The sequence below is a fragment of the Microtus pennsylvanicus genome, chromosome 4 (assembly GCF_037038515.1).
Source record: "Microtus pennsylvanicus isolate mMicPen1 chromosome 4, mMicPen1.hap1, whole genome shotgun sequence".
In the NCBI taxonomy this organism is placed as follows: Eukaryota; Metazoa; Chordata; class Mammalia; order Rodentia; family Cricetidae; genus Microtus; species Microtus pennsylvanicus.
The window spans coordinates 71675621-71694071 of NC_134582.1; the positions used below are offsets into that span (position 1 = coordinate 71675621).

An 18451-nucleotide genomic window follows, 5' to 3' on the forward strand; every position below is an offset into this window, starting at 1 on the left:
TCTTTCCAGGCATTGAACTTTGAGTTCAACATTGTCACAAAGTTTTATATAAAAACAAGTGAGTCACAATCGCTTTCACAGAAAGTTTCAGGGCTGGGGGTATGGCATAGGGCCCAGCAACAAATAAGCGAACAAAAGTCCCATAGCCTTAGAAATCGCTCAGCATGAATTCAGTGATACTTTCTAGGACGTTTCCTGGTGCTTAGTAGAAACTTGGGTAGGACATTGGTTTTTTTTGTTTATACCTTTGTTCTTAAAAAGTTTTCCTTTCGTATTTTAGGCAATGCAGTATGGCTTTTTAAATTTCAACGCATTTAACCTTGATGAATATGAACACTATGAAGTAAGTTCCTGGCTCTTCTCAGACTCCCTGCCCCACACTTCACTGAAGTGCCCTTGATCGGTGTATCTATATTAGTGCACAAAGTAATGCTTTTAATTTGTTGTTACTGTTATTATTTATATGTGTGTATATGATGTACATTGGTGAGCTTGTGAGGTCAGAGGACAACTTAGCAGAGCCAATTTTCTCCTTTCACATCTGCGTGGGTTCTGGGGCCCAACTTGTCATCAGGCTTGTGTGGCAACTGCGTGACCTGTTAAGTCACCCCACTGGCCGGGATGATGTTTTGATGGATATGTGCTTGCGAAACGGGTCCCTGAGTCAAGTTCATTCACACGTGTGTTATCTCTGAAAACATTTAAGATGTAGGAACAACTTGACAGCGGTGACTGGTGGTGGCTCACACCTTTAATCCCAACACTTGGAAGGCAGAGGCAGGTAGATCTCCATGAATTTGAGGCCAGCCTGGTCTACAGAGTTGGTTCCAGGACAGCCTGGGCTGTTACACAGAAAAACCCTGTCTCTTAAAAAAAAAATTCCCAGCACTCAGGAGACAGAGGCAGATTTCTGAGTTTAATAAGTGGTTCCAGGGTGAACAGTTTTTCATTGGTATAGTCTTTGCAATGCTTAGTTTAAATTCTGTTTTTAGTCTTGGTGATTTTCCTGTAGTGGTGGGGATACAGGTTTTGAAGTCCTCAGTGTGGGCACAGAAAGGTAATTAGTTGCTGTGTCTAGTGACCGCCAAAGTATATTTGACTGTTGTTAGAGCCTATTTGTATTGTCTGGACACTTCTGTTTCCAGTTATGAAAACTAAGCACAAATAACCAGGCCTGGTGTCAGACACCTTTAATCCCAGTACTCAGGTAGATCTCTGTATCTTTGAGGCCAGCCTGGTCTCATATAGTGAGTTTCAGGCCAGCCTGTAGTTTGAGGCTACATAGTGACACCCTATCTAAAAACAAAAAGCCCCAAATGTTTTAGATAAAAGAGTGAGCCTTTTGCTGGAATCCGCACGTTAAAAATCCAGGAGCAGAGCTGGGGAGATGACTCAGTAGATAAAATGGTTATTGTGTAAGAGCGAGAACCTGATTTAGATCTCAGCACCCATGAAAGAAGCCCAGTGTGGCAGCAGACATCTTTAATGCCAGCACTGGGGAGGTACAGAGAGCAGTGTCCCTGGGGCCCACTGGTCAACTGTTTTAGTTGATATCGGTAAGCTCCAGATTCGGTGAGAAAACCTGTCTCAAAAAATAAGGTGGTGCAACCCATGTTGGGGTTCTAGCTGAAGATCAGAAAAGCAAAACAACCAAGCCACAGAAAAATCATACCTCTTACAAGGCTGATGGGCTGCAGACTGAGCCCCGAGCCTCTATCCCCTCCCCTTTAGTGCTGGAATTAAAGGCCTATGACTCCCTAGTACTTGCATTAAAGGTGTGAGCCACTACCACCTGGATCTGTTTTTGCATTGATCTTGTTTAGCCCAGGTAGAAACTCTGTCTCCCAAATCCTAGGATTAAAGGTGTGTGACACCACTGCCTGGCCTCTGGTGCCTTAGTTTTACCTTCTGATCTTCAGGTAAGCTTTATTTATTAAAACATAAATAAGTATCACTGTAAGGTGGAGAGGAAGTCGACCTCCGGCCCACACACATACGCACATACACACACATACACACACATACACATTTGCGTACACAAGCACAACACACACTCATGTGGGAATGTGGATTATTTTTACCAGACTGAAGTCTCTTCCAGGAGCTCTGGTCCTGGCCTACCCTATCAGATAAAGAAGATGGAGAAGATGGGGCAGGAGAAAGTATCCAGGCAGGAAAATTCACAGATATCTTTAAGTTATATATCTTTTAACTTAAAGATAAAAAAAAAAACCCAGAAAATCCTCGGTTCTAGATGTCCTCATCCAAACAGATGAGTAAGAGGAAAGCTGTAGTTACTTTGAGGAGAGGAGGCTCTTTAGACCGTACTCCATGCATTCATATCCTAAGTCCATAGGTAATTAGCTTTTGCTGTTGGTTTCTAAAGAGCTTTTATTTAGAAGTCTGAAGTATAATTGAAGTGTTTTGTTGACGATCTGGGCTGTTTTCATGGCAGAGATAGAGCAAATCCTTGGGGTTCGCTCATGGCAACTGTGTCCTCCTTGTGATGCCAGTGAGTAAGCCAGGCAGGCATGGCTGAGACCTGTAATCCCAGCACTTGAAAGAAGAGACAGATGATTCCAGGGGTGGGTCAGACCGGCCTAGTTAGTGTCCGCAAGCTCTGGCTTTAGCAAGAGACCGTGTTCCAACAAATGAAGCAGAGAGTCATTGAACATCAGATGTCAACTTTGGGCTTCCACACATGCGAACATGCACACATACATGTGCACCATATACACTTAAAAATACTTTTTCTAGGTGTATGAAATATTAAAATAGCAGTTGGCACATGAAGTGCGGTGTTTCTTCTACTGTAGTTGAGTGATTTCTCTCTCTCTCGGCACTGATTCTCTCTGTCACGGTCAATTGCCTTTTGTTTCTTTAAAAGTCTGGTTCTGCCAGGCGTGGTGGTGTATGCTTATAATCCCAGCCCTTGGAAGGCAGTGGCAGACAGAGCTCTGTTGAGTTGAAGGGCATCCTTGTCTACATAGCGGGTTGAGACCATCCAAGGTTACAGTAAGAGCAAGGTGGACAGTACCTGAGGAATGGCACCAAGGCTGTCTCTGTCCTCTGCGCACGCACAGCATAAAGTGTTTTCTTGCTTCCCTCTTGTTAGATGGAAGCAGTGGAGACCGTGCTTCTATCTGACACATTCCCTGTTTTTACTCAGGGAGTCAGAATTAAAATTGTTTACATAGCAAGTTACTCATCTGTGTAGGATAATGGGTGGGAGACCTTTTAGAGTCCTCGTACACTAGACACGTTTGCGTCCTTACTAGGAATTAGTTTCCTATCATAAGAATTTTTTCAGATAAAATAACCAGGTAGTTGAAATATAGTAATTGAGGTCAGAGTATGTTTTCTAGGCTGATGACCCAAGCAAAGAAATACTTTTAAAACAAAGTGATTGACACCAGGAAGGTTAGCCACCCCTTGGGAATACCCAAAGCAAGGCACAATAGATTTCTATCTTGTGCTCACTAACAAACAACAACATGCTAACGCCAGTGGCTTGGAACTCTGAGAGTATTGAGAAGGGAGGTGGAAGGAGATGGGGTTCAAAGGTTATTTGTCCTGGTCTTCCTTTGCAGAAAGCAGAAAATGGAGATTTTAACTGGATAATACCAGAGCGGTTTCTTGCCTTCTGTGGACCTCATTCAAGATCGAGGCTTGAAAGTGGTATGCAAAACTATGGAACCATTGTAGCCTTTGGAAATGGAAGCCCAAGCTGGGCATAGTAGAGTGTGCCTGTTCTCTCAGCTGTTTGAGAGCCTGAGTGAGGCAGGAGGAAGAGTCCTGAGTTCTGGTGTGCTGTGGGGTTGGCTGCCGGTATTGCCATGGTCACCTCTGAGAATGACCCAGCCCAGCTTAGAAAGAGAAGAAAGAATTAAGCTAAGCTTGACTCAGTCTGTATGATTTAATCACTCTTGGTGGTTATTGGAGCGCATTGTTTTGCCTGGATGTTAACTTTTTACAACTTTTGTGTTTTACAGTTATAATCAAATCCAGACACTGTTTCCACCCTCTTTCAGGTGAAACTATTTTTCATTCTTTCCTTCCTGCATTTTACAAGATGTGGTGCATTTCTTCGTGTAGGTTACCACCAACACTCTCCTGAGACTTATATTCCGTATTTTAAGAGTCACAATGTAACCACCATTATCCGTCTGAATAAGAGGATGTATGACGCCAAGCGCTTTACGGACGCTGGTTTTGATCACCACGATCTTTTCTTTCCGGATGGCAGCACCCCTGCGGAGGCCATCGTCCAAGAGTTTCTGGATATTTGTGAAAATGTTGAGGGTGCCATTGCAGTGCACTGCAAAGGTAAGCGGCTGGGCTGGGTTAAAGAGCAGTGTACGCGTGGAGATACGCGTCGTATCCGCTTGTGTTACCAGGAGACATACGACACTGTGTTTTTGAAAGAATGGTTTAAAGTTTTTCTATGACATTATCGTGTGTGTGTGCGTACGCGTGCGTGTGTGCGTGAGCACGCGTGTGTGTGTGTTCTCTTACCATATAGTTTCTGGGGATGAAACTCACATCATCAGACTGATAGCAGATTACCAGTGGATCCATCTCACTGGCCAGAAAGAATGATTTTAAAACCCTAAAATCATGAAAAGCATAGTAAATTATTTTCATGAATAAGCCTACAAAGGCTTATCACATTGAAATGTGTGCATTTATTCAAATGTCTGTCGTGTGCCTATGTGGTAAGTCCTTAGGTTGTCAGTGATAGAGCAAGGTCTTACTGCAGCTTGCTGTGTGGAGAATAAGATCTGACAAGGTGTATTTCAGCAGCCGTAGCAGGTTCTCATACTAAATGTTCCGTGAATGACTGTAAATGACACACTGTATGGATATAGTAGAGTTTATTTAACTTTAATGTGAACTGGTTAAGGAGGCAAGGGATATAATCACTAAGAAAAGTTCAATAGCAAGATAAAGAAAAAATAAAGCAACCACCAAATTAATTTCTGGAATTAAAACTGTATTTGTAGTTAGGAGTCGAGCTATAACCCCAACATTCAAATGTTCATTTTGCAGTGGAAGATGACAAGGCATACCAAAAAGTAAAGTGGAAGGGGAGACAGGAAAAGTAGAAAAAATCCACAAAAATACCCTTGAATTGAACAGTGGTGGTGGACACCTTTAATCCCAGTACTTGGGAGGCAGAGGCAGGCAGATCTCAGTGAGTTCGAGGCCAGCCTGGTTTACGAAGAGAGTTCCAGGACAGCTAGGACTATTACATAGAGAAACCCTGACTCAAAAAACAAAACAACAAACCAACCCCCCCTAAAAACAAAACAAAACTATCCTTGACAAGGATCAGATAGTGGATTCTTTAGATGATTTAACACAGCACCCTCAACGGTGCTCATGGTGAAAAGAAAATAAGAGAAAAGGCGGGGGGGGGGGGGAATTGTGAGCAAAATCTAAGTGTCAATAGAAGACAAAAACCACAAAGTGAACCCAAAAAAACAGTTCTGAAAATACATTTAAAAACTTACTGATAGGGGTTGGGGATTTAGCTCAGTGGTAGAGCGCTTACCTAGCAAGCTCAATGCCCTGGGTTCGGTCCTCAGCTTCAGAAAAAAAAAAAGACAAAATAACAAAAAACTTACTGACAGGGTTCCAAAGCAGACTTGCGCAGGCAGAAGAAGCAGGACGGTTAAGAGCAGAACAAAACCATTAAAATGTCACCAGGCAGGGACTGGAGAGATAAGAGCACTGGCCACTCTGGCTGCTCTTCCAAAGGACCTGGGTTCCATTCCCAGGACCCTCATGGCAGTTCACAACTGTCTGAAACTCACGTTCCAGGGGATGTACAGCCTCACACAGACATACATACAGCTAAAGCCCCAATATACATTTGAGAGAGGGGGAAGAACAAGTCACCAGGTCTAGCAGAGTTGTGGGATGGAGCCCATAAGACCAGCTCCATTGTGTGGAGGAAGCTCCAGCAGAGGAGAGGGAGAAAGGAGGCAAACTCTTGGCTTGGAAAATTTTCCCACTTTGATGAAAGACATGATTGTAAACATTCTCCAAACTCAGCAAACTCCAAACGAAACCAACGCAGAAACTCCCGTGAAGATGCATTATAATGAGACTGTCTAAAGACAGACGACAGACACTGGAAGAAGCATGAGAGGAAACTCTAGTTAACCAGATCTTCTGTTAGAAGTTCTGTGGAGACCAGAGGCAGTGAATTGATACTCATCTAATTGCTGAAGGAAAAACCCTACAACCAAGAGTCCTATAAGTCTTCAAAACTCCCTCAAAAATCAGGAGAAACTAAACCACCCTCAGATGGTCCTGTGCTCTGTTGGGTGGAGTGAAAAGACCCCCGCAGGTATTTCTGGTAGAGGTGAAATTGCACGTGGACAGTTAAAGACTAGTGATAGCTTTTGATATTGTCATTATTGTAATATAAATACTGTAACATTGAAAAGATTGGAAACCAGTACAAAAAATCCAGGATTGGTTCTGCACAAAGTCTAACAAAAATCACAAACCTTTAGTTATATTGATGAAGAGAAAGGAGAAAAGGCTCAGATTATTAAATCGAGAAGTGACCATGTGGACACTAACGGAGAGTCTATAGAAATGACAAGAGGACCTGAACTTGGATCTACGTGTAAAAGTTAGGCAAGGCTGAATGTACCTATAATTTCTGCATGGGGCTTGGGGCACACAGGAAGATCGCTGGGCATAGCAGCCTGTCAGCCTAGGTGAAACCAGCAAGCTCTGGGATCACGGAGAGACCATATCTCAAGGGTCTGAGGTTGAAAGTGATAAAGATGACTATGAGCAGTTGCAGAACAGAAAGTTGGGTAATGGAGATGAAGTGGAAAATTCCTGGAAACACAAAGCCTACCAAGACAGAGTTTCCGTGAGACGTAGACAGTGGGTTTAAAGTCTAAAACACAGAGAAGGTTGAAATGAAGTTTCCAGGTGAAGGAAAAACACTGGACCATGCTTATCCCCTGTGAATAACACCGACTCTCAGAGACTTACTCAAAGTTTAGGAGACCACAAGTTGTTGTGTGAGGCTCGGATTGTCTTGCTCTCAAGCACAAACAAAGAAGCCGTAAGGTACTGTCAGTATTGTAAGCATCCTGAACAAAGGTGTTTACCAGCTGAGCTCAGTAATATGTAAATGGATTACAGGGAGCTGGGTCTCTGTTGGTAGAGGGCTTGCTTTGCAAACATGGTCTGCAGCACTGCCTAACCCAAGTGCTGTGGTACGCACTGCAGTCCTAGCGTTGAGGATCAGAATTCAAGATTATCCTCAGCCACATAGTGAGTCTGAGGCCAGTCTGGGGTACAGGAGATAATACAATACAGTAAAATATTATGCACGCTAATAAAGTGTTTGTCCTGGAGTCACAGAAGTAGTGCAACATAAAAAAGTCGGTGTGAATCTCCACGGCAACAGTGAATTCCAAAACCCACATCATCAGCTCTGCTAATACGGGAATGGCATTTGATGGAATTCAGCCCCTCCCTTTTGTGATAAACAAAGTAGGCCCAGAAGGAAAGTGTCTCAACATAATAAAAGCCGTGTTTAAAAAGCCCACAGCCGCTGTCACCCTGTGGGTTGTAAGAGAGGGAAACTGTTCGTGGCTTGCTCTGATCTGGGGTGGTTTTCTTAATATCTGCCTCTGTTCTCTCCCATATAATTCCAGTTCCAAAGCCACTGCCACAGTTTCATGTATTTGCTTCATGGGACTCCATTTCTAAATCGTGGGGATCAGGGAGGGTCCTCTAGAGAGCAAAAGCAATAGCGTGTTTATATATAGCATGGTTTATTAAAAGAAATTGTGGAGTTGGTGAGTCCATCCGTCATCTGTACTATGAGCTGCATGCCTGGAGGCGTGAAGGCAGACCTGCTTTTGGGTGGAAAGAAAGCTAGTCTTTTTGTTCTGTTCAGACTTTGAATGGTTTGGAAGAGGACTGCCCACATTATGGAAAGCAGTGTGCTTGCTAAAAATGGCACCAATTGAAATGCTGGTTTTTAACCAGAAATTCCTTCCAAGATGACACAGACCATAGGAGTTAATCATGATGGGCTCTGTAGGAGGAGAGAAGGCCAGGAGATGACTCAGCATCTAACGTTCTGCCACACCAAGCCTGAGACTGGAGTTCAGATCTCCTTGACACACATAAACGCTGGGTGGTCATGTAGCTCACTGATAGTTACAGCGACAGAAGAGACAAGGATTTCCACACCAGCTAGCCAAACCAGCCATTTGGGTGAGATCTGTCAGGTTCAATTTAGAAAGCCTGCCTTAGTGAGTAAGGCGGGGAGCAATGATGGAAGACTCTTAGACTTCTAACTTAGGGCTTCCTCATGCATGTGCCCCCCCAAAATGCAATCATACATACACACTCACGTGCACATCACATACAGAGACACACACAAAATGGGGGGAAGAAAAGGAAAAGAGTTGAGGGTATATTTAGGGCGGAGTGCTTGTCTAACATGTCCAAGCACCCCTCAGCTAAAGCAGAGCGTGAACAGTTATGAATGCTGAGAAAGTGATACTGTTGGATTTGATAGCGGATGTAAGGCTTGGGCAGAAAACACTTCTTAAAAATTTATTTTTATTTGTGTGCATGTGTGTGGCTCTTGAGCCAGAGAGTGTCTGATCTCCTAGAAATGGAGTTACAGGCAGTTGTAAGCCACCTGGTAGTGGGTGCTGGGAACTGAACCTGGGTCTTGTGTGAGAGCAGGGGTGCTTGTAGTACAAATAACTTTCTTTTTTTATTTTAGACAAAAAGGGGAAGTAGAGTGATATTTTATTTGTGTTTTAATAAATAAAGCTCATCTGAAGATCAGAGTGCAAAGCTAGCCACACCAGTCAGCCATACAGGCCAGGCAGTAGTGGCACACACCTTTAATCCCAGGAGCCACAGTAGTTAGCCACAGAGGCTGGGCAGTGGTGGTACACGCCTCTAATCCCAGCACCAGAGAGGAATATAAGGCGGGAGGAGACAGGAATTCACCCTTTTCAGTCTGAAGATTTCACAGAGGTAAGAGCTCAACGATAGTTTGCTTTTCTGATCTCCAGCTTGCACCCCAGTATCTATCTGTCTCCGGGTTTTTATTGTTTGTGCTGCAAGTGTTCTTTACCATTGGGTCTCCTCTCCACCACCACATTTCTTAAGAATCTTAAGAATCCCTGTTCAGAAAACGAGTATCAGTCTTTGGCTTCACATCGAATCCTCCGGGGATTTTAGAAGGATCCAGTCTCTGTTCCTAGGCTGCATCCTCCTAGGTCTTGAGGATGAAATCTGGTACTGCCCTTTTTACAGACCTCTTAAGACTGACTCAGAAAACCTCTGTGGAGGGAGGCAAAACCCTGGGAAGGCTTTAATATTTTTGCTTTTTTTTTATTCCTCCTGTTCCAAAAATTCTGGAGGATGTGCAACCAGGTTTCATGGATTGTTTGTTTTTCTAGCTGGCCTTGGCCGAACAGGTACTCTGATAGGCTGCTACCTCATGAAGCATTATAGGATGACGGCAGCCGAAAGCATTGCCTGGCTCAGAATCTGTAGACCGGGTTCCGTGATTGGACACCAGCAGCAGTTTCTGGTCATGTAAGTACCCTGGAAGCTTGTCTCCTGTAACAGCAGGAGTGTGAGTAGGGGCGGGGGATGGGAGGGCATCCTTAATGGAAAGCTGTATTTTCTTGTTGTCTAAACACCCTAGGAAACAGTCAAGCCTCTGGCTGGAAGGTGACTATTACCGCCAGAAGTTGAGAGGGCAGGAGAATGGACCCCCCAGAACAGCCTTCTCCAAACAACTCTCGGATATTGACGACATTTCGATAAGTGGGCTTGAGAATCAAGACAATCAAGAGCCAGAGCCGGTAATGGAACCATCCCGATCACGCTGTTGTTATTGCTGTAAATGCTGTTGAGATCCTTGTAGGGCATGGAGAAAACCATAGGTAAAGATAATAAAGTGACCTTGGAGGGCTGCCACCACACAGTTGTGTTAAGATACAACCCTCTCTGGAAGTGTTTGACTGGAAAGAAAGTTGTGTGCTCGTAGTGTCTTACTTCCTAAACACAGATGGAAATGAGCAGTAGGGAGCCATCTTCAGCTGGATCTGGTCACTGCCCCACCCCAGCGTCCCGTCCTCTTAGCTGCTTTAGAGGTTCAAATGGAGAACTTTCAAAGAGCTGCACTTTCAGAGGCAGCAATACTAGGCTAAGGGGTAATGAATGAATGTCCAAACTGTTACAAGTTCTAATACCAAAAGCCTATTATGTATCTTTACTCTTTTACATATGAGGGCTTTGGGTCCAGTGACTCCAAAAGTCAGCTTTGATTGTCATGAAATATATGGCTGATAGTTTGATTTTTGAAAACTCTTGTAGCATTCAGAAGAAACTTAAAGTATGTGTGTTTGCATGTGCGCATGAATACACATACCTCTTTGAGTGCTCACCCATGCCTCTGAGTGTGTTTGTATAAGTTTGCATGTTTCTGTGTGTGTACATGTGTGCATAAATGCATACATGCTTTGTGTGTGTGTGTGTGTGTGCATGCCTGTGTGTGTCTGGATAAGTAGCCACTTTGCTTCAGTAGGAACCTAAGTTAAGAGCTCAGTGTTTTCTTTTTCTGTTGCTGTTGCTTTAATCCACACAGTATAGTGATGATGATGAAATCAGTGGAGTAACACAAGGAGACAAGCTTCGGGCCCTGAAAAGTGGGAGACAGTCCAAAGCCAACACTATCCCCCTCACGTGAGTGGTTTTCCTTCACTGTGCTCATCCTCGTTTATATCGTGTAGGTTCCTAGTGGACGTTTTTCCTGCATTCTTTTCTCCCTAGCTGCACACCTGTGATGCAGTGATCACACGTGTGATTTAAAATCTATAGGTGCTCACCTGGGAAGCGCTCAGCCGTTCACTTTTCTCTGTGTTCTATTGTAAGCCTCAGGAGCCATGATAGGTAAGAAAACGATATTAGCAAAGCTTTTGTCCAGAGACAGTCCGCTGTGACACCTTCAAGAGAGGAATTGCAGATGTCAAGACCAGAATGACAGAGTTGGCCGTAGTTATTAAGATGATTACATGTCAGTCCTCAGTCTGCACACAGTAGGATGGAGTCAGTTGTCATGTGATGTCTTAAAATCATTCTGTCATCTCAGGGTAATGATAAATTCATCCCCAAATTATGTTCTTATAATTTTTTTTTTGGTCTGGAGAATTAGTTTCAAATTGTCGACAGAGATTTAGTACAATAAGAAATTTTATAGTGGGTGTCTTTATCCCCGTGTGGATTCCTTAAGCACTGTGTTAATTTGGCTCCAACTACAGGGAACAAATTGGTGTACAAATACGGGAACTCAAACTATATAGCCTCCTAGCAGCTCTCCACACACCCAGCTGAGCTTTTGAGTCATGTGGGCGCTTACCTTATTAATGCAACTTCTGGTTGGAACTTTTGGGGTGGGATTCTTATTTCTTTCTTTTTTTTTTAAATTAATTTATTTATTATATATACCCTTTTCAGAGAGTGCGCCAGATCTCATTACAGATGGTTGTGAACCACCATGTGGTTGCTGGGAATTGAACTCAGCCAGTGCTCTTACCTCTGAGCCATCTCTCCAGCCCTAGGATTCTTATTTCTAGCAAGCCTCTTTTCCTGCCCCTTACTCCTGGCCTGGTAGGTGGGTGGGGCACGATACCCTTTGAATTGCAAAGCCTAGGAAGCGAATGCTTCTGTAGATTACACACTTTTTGTGCTAAGACTGTCCATTGCCAGTTTAATTTTTAATAGATTGTTTTATTCCGTATTCAGAAGGTAGGGGATACATATTCTGCTTGATCAAAAGTTCTTGTTATCAGCTAGAGAGATGGCTTAGTTGCTTGAGAGTACTTGCTGCTCTTGCCAAGGCCCCAGGTTTGCCTCCCAGCAGTACCCAGATCAAGCAGCACATAATCACCTGTAACTCCAGCTCCAGGGAGCCTCTCCTCTCTGCAGGTGCACACACACGCACACAAATAAAAGATAAATCCTTTTTTTTTTTAAAAAAAAAAACTATTCTTGTTAAATAGAACTTTCATGAAATGTTACCTTCTCCACTCTTTAGATCTCTTTCTTAGGGACACTGAGATTATGTAATTCATAGCCTTGGGTGTATGGAGACTAAAATTTAAAGACCTTTGGAACTGGCAGAAGATGTCAGATGTCCCTCCACTCAGCAGGGTATGAGACTGGGCTAGACGGATGCTGTTCTCAATGAATGAAAGCCACTAGAGGGGTTCGGGTGAGCTCAGTGGGAGGGTGCTTGCAGGGGGCTGGGATTTAATCCTCTTCACTGCTGGAAAAGGAGGAGAGGGAAGGAAGAAAGGGGAGAGGGATTTAGGAAAGACTGGGTGAAAAGACTGGCCTTCTCTGCAGGCATTTGTTTAGTTATACCCTTCCCCCACTGGGATTAAAAAGAACAAAAGAATGGTAGATGCCCAAGCTTTTACTGTTGCTGTGTTTAAAATACTGGAAGGGGGGTGTTATTTAGGCTCAACTCACAGTGTAATTAACCGCGGTGGAAAAGTCAGGGCAGGAGACCTGGTCACATGTCATTTGATGTTTGTGTGCGCTCAGCCAACTTTCTCCTTCTGGGGATGGCACCACTCGAGGAGGGTTCCATTTCAGTTAATCTTAGATAACCCCTCTCAGACACATCTTGCCTCTTGGATGGTTAATCTATATTCCGTCAGGTTGACAGTATTGACCACCAGATGGCCTGTCACTCTGTTTGCCACTAACTTTCTGTGTTAGATCTCCAGGAAAGAATGCACGGAGGCGGGGTTGCAGTTGTATCCTACGTGGTCATAAGGTAGAAGCATACAATCACTTTAGAAAAACCACTTAAATCCAACCGTGCAAAAAAGACAAGTGAACATTTCAACAAAGAAAAGTAACTCTTAAGCTTTGAGTTTTACCAGAGGAACAAATGGAGATCTCTAGTGCAGACACCCCGTTTGCGTGCCACTACCCACTGAGATAACAGTGTAGTCAGTGACTGTGAGTGAGAATAAGGTGGAGGACAGCTGAGAAAGACCCTGGCATTGACCTCTGTCTTCCACACACATCCACACAGGCATGTGCTCACATGTGAATACCTACAGCACACACACAAGAAACTGGGTATGTGGTGCACACTTGTAATCCTAGCACGTTAGCACTTGAAAGGTGGCAGTAGGAAGATCAGAAGTTCAAGGTCACACTCCGCTACATAGTAAAGTCAAGGCCAGCCTGGGCAATAGGAGACTTTGTCTTAAGAAAGAAGGGAAAATTAGGAAAAAGGAAAATTAATATCAAATTTTGGGTGTGTATTAGATACTTTTCCATTGCTATGATACACACCATAACCAAGGCAGCTTACAGAAGGAAATGTGTATTTGGGCTTTTTGTTCCAGGGGGTTGGAGTCCATGAGCATCACAGGGAAGCGACAGCATGCATGGTGGCAGGCCACCTGGGAATAAATAGCAAGAGGCTTAGAAACCTCAAAGCCCACTCCCAGTAACATAGTTTCCCCCATCAAGACCACACCTCCTACAGCTACCCAAACCATCTAACCAACTGCAGACTAAGCACTTAAACTCCCAAGGCTGTGAGGTCCATCTTTTTCAAATCACCTCAGGTTGTGTAAAGAAAACAAGGAACCACACATAGCGTGACCACAGTAGTGAAGTTGATGGTTTCTGGTCAGGTCTGCTTCTGTAATCCCTGCTGTCAAGTCTGCAGATCACCTGGACTTCCAACTAAAACTCAGTTCCCTGTTCATAGCCACGCCTCCTGATCTTGTCAGACGTCTGTGGGTTGTTTCTGCCTCCTTTTCTCCCGGTGCTCAGGTGTAGAGTTTTGTATGAGCATACTGCGTATTTGACTATGGCCAAATATGTGTTGTTAAGTCAGGATGGTGGGGTGGTTATCCAGCCAGACATGGAGTCTAACCATTTGTTCCTGTGTGCTAAACTAAAGTCAGCATTTTTGTCTCAACAGAAATTGGACCACCACCACCACCACCACCCTCCTTTCCCACCCCTTTGCCATCACAGTTGCTGCTTTGGGACTTTTAGGGTATCTCAAAGCCATAGGCAGCTCTGTGTTTTATTACAGGATTTGTTTTGGCTTCCCAATGTGAACATCTGTTCTTTCCCCTTCGCCCTTTCCAGATGTCCCCTAGCTGTGCTGACCTCTGCACTGTGTAGTGTTGCCATCTGGTGGATTGTGTGTGACTACATCCTTCCCACCCTGCTGTTCTGTCTTGATGGCTTCAGAACACAGTAGCCATCCGGACCCTTTGACAGATAGTTTGCTGTGTAAGTTTCTTGTTCCCGTTTCTCTCCTGCCTTCTCCTGTTGTCCAGTGTGGTTTTCAAGGTGCATGTGTTTCTCCTTCTGGCTCTCCTGGCTGTTTTGGTTTGCTTATTTTCCAGGGTTCTCTTTCTGAATCTTTTTCATGAACTGCATGGTGGTAGCAGCAGGGGGTGGGGCGGGGCCTCAATGATCCTTTGAAGCCAAGAATGATGAAAAATGACACCCATTTTTGAAAGTTGTGCTAGTTATTTATATAAGTGGACTTTGAAATAGTTCTCTTCCCTGTAGAAATGTTTAGGTAGTTGGCCTGGTTAGTGTGATCTCCTTTCTACCAGGGTCTGCACACTCCTCTCACGTTCTGTACCTTGAGTGTGTCTCCAGTCAAAAGGGTTTTATCTCCATTCTTATTTTAGCAAAGATTGGGTTTGTAGCATGGAGGCCCAGCGAGGACTGTAGCGTGATTTCTGCCCACGGAGCGTCTCTCTTGAGGTCCCCTGTCTTTGGTGGTAGAGCACACGCGGTCATGTCGCATCCTCCTCTGTGTTGAGTGAGACTAGGAGACAGAGCTGGCTGTCTCCTTCCTGCTCAGGTTTCCACCTTGCAGTCTCTAGACTCTGCCTTCTTCCTTTCTCAAGCGTAGCTAGATTGTCTTTATTAGATTATGTACCCAGGTTTGTAGTCTCTTGAGATCTGTCATCTTCTTTTCAGCAGAGTGTTGTAAAAAACACCCATGTGGAGCACCACAGTTGAGACCCACAGAGGGAGACTTTGTCCCACAGCAACAACACCCCAAATCTGTCTGTTTCCCGTAACCTTTCTTCTGTTCATTCGAAAAATGACTCTTCTTGTCTCAGATTGGACTTAGAAATTACCAAAGCATTCGGAATTCCTTTCTAGGATCTCTTCCAAAGTAAAAGTGCATTGCAACCAACCCTGGTCCTTTGTGGTTCTGTTGAGTGTTTTCATATGACTGAGAAAAATAAAAAATTAATCAGTGCCAATTCTTGAAGATTAAAGAAAACCTACTAAACACATTTTTATTTATGACATTTTCTTGAATATCTTAGGTGAATTTATAGTCTTACATTCACACTCAGGTTTCTATAGAATTTAAATTTTTTTTTTTTTTGCCTCTTCTGTCAACTGAAGAGCGGTGTTGCCTTTTATAGTTCCTCTCAGACCATTCCAAGTGGCCAGGATGTTCTGAGTGGGTGGAGTTGCTGCTAATAATATTTGTCTTCAGGCTCAAATGTCTTCAACTTAAGTGTTGCTTCTGCTGGGGATTTCCTCCTCGGCGTCCTCTGCCAGATAGTCAGGTCACCTGTAACGGGTTGCCACCACACTTCAGGACCTAAGCAGGGCATTCCATTTAGCCTGCCTACTGATTTGAACTTACAAAAGCAAAAGCCTTTCCGTAGCTGATCTTCGTAGCCATCTGTGTGATCTTTGTAGCCACTAGTTCCTGGTCACTTTCTTCCAAAGAGGCTTCATTTGTGGGTGATGGTCCGTTGCTGTGAGCTGGTAAGAGAGCCTTGCCTAGCAACTGTTAAGACTCCATTAGCTGGTTGTCTGGAACCTGAAATCCAGAAAGCTTTTGGTGTTCTATGTCTAGTGCATGCATGGGGGGGCGGTATCGCTAGAGAAATTTGGAGGGTTTTGTGGGGCATCATACAAAAAACTCTGTGGCAGTCAGTGGTCCCTTAGAAAGCTGGCCAGGCGTTTGGAGGCTCAGAGAACACACTGGTCAAACATTTGGTTTTGGTTTTTTGTTTGTTTGTTTGTTTGTTATATTATAAACTTTGGTATGGCTCATCATTTGCTTTTTGTTTTTTAAGACAGGGTTTCTCTGGGTAGTCCTGGAACTTGCTCTGTAGACCAGGCTGGCCTTGAACTCACTGAGATCCACCTCCCTCTGCCTCCCAAGTGCTGGGACTAAAGGGGTGCACCACCAGTGCCCAGCCTTTTTGGGGGATGTGGGTGGGATGAGGGGCGTTGTAGTTCTTCATATTGTAAAGCACTTAAACTTTCAGTTTCAGTTTTAAGAAACCAGGAGCAGATTTCCTGAGCAGGCGGTGCACTGGTTTCTTGGGTTTTTTTTGTGCTAATGATCTTACAGTACGGTAGTTACCCTTGCTTTTGACCTCAAATAATTTGAAATAGAGGAGTGACATTTCAGAAAAATGCAGTCTCATCTTTCTCTTTTGTCAAGAAGCCATAGAGGAGAATCAACTATACACACTGCCCAGAAACCTGGAAAAATCAAACCAAACCTGGTGGGTTTGGTTGCCTTTATGCAAATTCTAGATTCATATCCTTAAGAGAGATAAATAAATGTTTCCTCCTCCATTTGTATTAGCAGAAAGAAATTTTAGCAGTTGGTTGGGAGAAGTAGTATCAGTATTCTGTATAGCCCAGTATGGGCAACTGTGGTGACGACTGAGAGTTTCTTAAGGCGAGGGAGGGGCCTTGAAGGTTTCCAGCACTAGGGGTGATGGATGAGGCCGGGCTGAGTCAGCTCCTCCATCTTACTGTTATACATTATATACACATACTGAAGTGAGTCCTCGTGCCCAATAAATACGCGGGATTATGATGTGCACCCTAAATTGTTACGTCATTCCTTAAAAAGAACTTTCACTAAATCCTATTTTGGGTATCTGGGCTCATGTTGGTTCCTTCCTGAGTCACATTTTTGCGCGCACCTACTGTTTCTACTTAGAATATTTCAGGTCAGTTGTGTGACACGGGCAGATTCAGCCAGGGCCTCCATTGCCTGTGAAGTTGCAGGGCTTTTGGAACAGCAGTGGGTTGTTCTCACTCTGTTGTGAGTCAAGCAGTGAGGTGTTTGGGTGCCTTTACTGCCGGCAGTCCACCATCATCAGAACTTCGGAACCTGTGCTTCATTAGGAGGACCAGTTGTTGTCAATCATCCTGCCCATGACAGGCCTGTGAAGCGGACTCCTCCAGAGCTGAAAGGACTTATTTTTACTCCCTGGAGCTGGTCTCTTGCAGATTGTTATTGGCTCTCCCGACTATAGTTTGACTTAAAAGGAGGGAGCCCACTCTACCCCCAGACAGGGTTTCTCTGTGTAGCCCTGGCTGTCCTGGAATTCACTTTGTAGACCAGACTGGTCTCTAACTCACTGAGATCCACCTGCCTCTGCCTCCTAAGCTGTGATTAAAGGCCTCACCACCACTGCCCGGCTAAGGAGGAAGCTTTAAAGTCAGTGTTTTCTCCTTCCTCTAGCAAACGCTGATGAAGGAAAATGAGTGCGGGTGGTTCTGAAGCAAAGACTGGCCTGCCAACGTCTTTTGGTGTTTTCTGCTATTTTCTCTTCTGACCGTTTAATGAGAATCACTTATGGGGAGCATGCTTTGTGTGTGACCTGCTCTGTTTTGTGATTTTTCCTCCTAGGCAGTCTTCTGTCATAGAAAGGCTTTTAGGTTTTAACTAAGACAAGTTTCACAGCATTTAAGTGATTAACTGAACATTTAGTACATAGTTATGATACAGACAAAACTAAAATTTTGCTTGAACGTTATTTAAATTTTCCATTGGCATATAAAATTATTTGTTATTATATCTGCTTTCTGCTCTGACCAGTGAATATTATGTAGCTGTTTTGCTACGTTTATATTTAGACGTATATTTGAAATACTGGATTTATGACTATTCTGGTTATCTCCAAATAACCTTCAAAGAGAAACGAGATGCTTGGTGTAGTAATGTGCTTCAAGGTTTGTGTGTGTGTGTGTGTGTGTGTAAGTGGCAAATGTTGACTGCACAAAATTCTTCAATTTGCAAAACAAATAATTATATCAAAGTGCAAAATTGCCTTTCTCTGTCAACTATTTAAAAGTTATTTTAGTGACTGTAATCTTACCTTTTTCCAACTGTTTTCAGAGTAATTCTTCAGCCCAGTGTTCAGAGCTGTAAAACCCCTGAACCTAACCTTTCTGGCAGTGCAGGCATTACTAAACGAACCACCAGATCTGCTTCGGGGAAAAGCAGTCTAAAAAGGTGAGAAAAGAGTCCTGCTCTGGAGGGCCCGTTTGTCTCCAGTTTACTCTCTTGGCCCCAGCTTCTGGGGCGGACATGAAGATA

The 18451-nt window shown here is 43.9% G+C and overlaps 1 protein-coding gene across 9 annotated transcripts in view; it reads left to right on the plus strand.

Moving 5' to 3' along the window:
• Cdc14b (cell division cycle 14B) overlaps nt 1-18451 on the plus strand; it is a 73896-nt gene that overhangs the window by 50089 nt on the left and 5356 nt on the right. For 5 of the 9 annotated variants that reach the window (XM_075969356.1, XM_075969357.1, XM_075969365.1 and 2 more), the window contains 7 exons: nt 281-343; nt 3591-3678; nt 4096-4326; nt 9468-9606; nt 9719-9878; nt 10664-10761; nt 18251-18367. In XM_075969356.1, coding sequence (XP_075825471.1) covers nt 281-343; nt 3591-3678; nt 4096-4326; nt 9468-9606; nt 9719-9878; nt 10664-10761; nt 18251-18367 — 896 coding nt within the window. Of the gene's footprint in view, nt 1-280; nt 344-3590; nt 3679-4095; nt 4327-9467; nt 9607-9718; nt 9879-10663; nt 10762-14202; nt 14350-18250; nt 18368-18451 lie in introns of those variants that run through there. The other 4 variants (XM_075969358.1, XM_075969364.1, XM_075969359.1 and 1 more) reach the window with 3 other exon arrangements.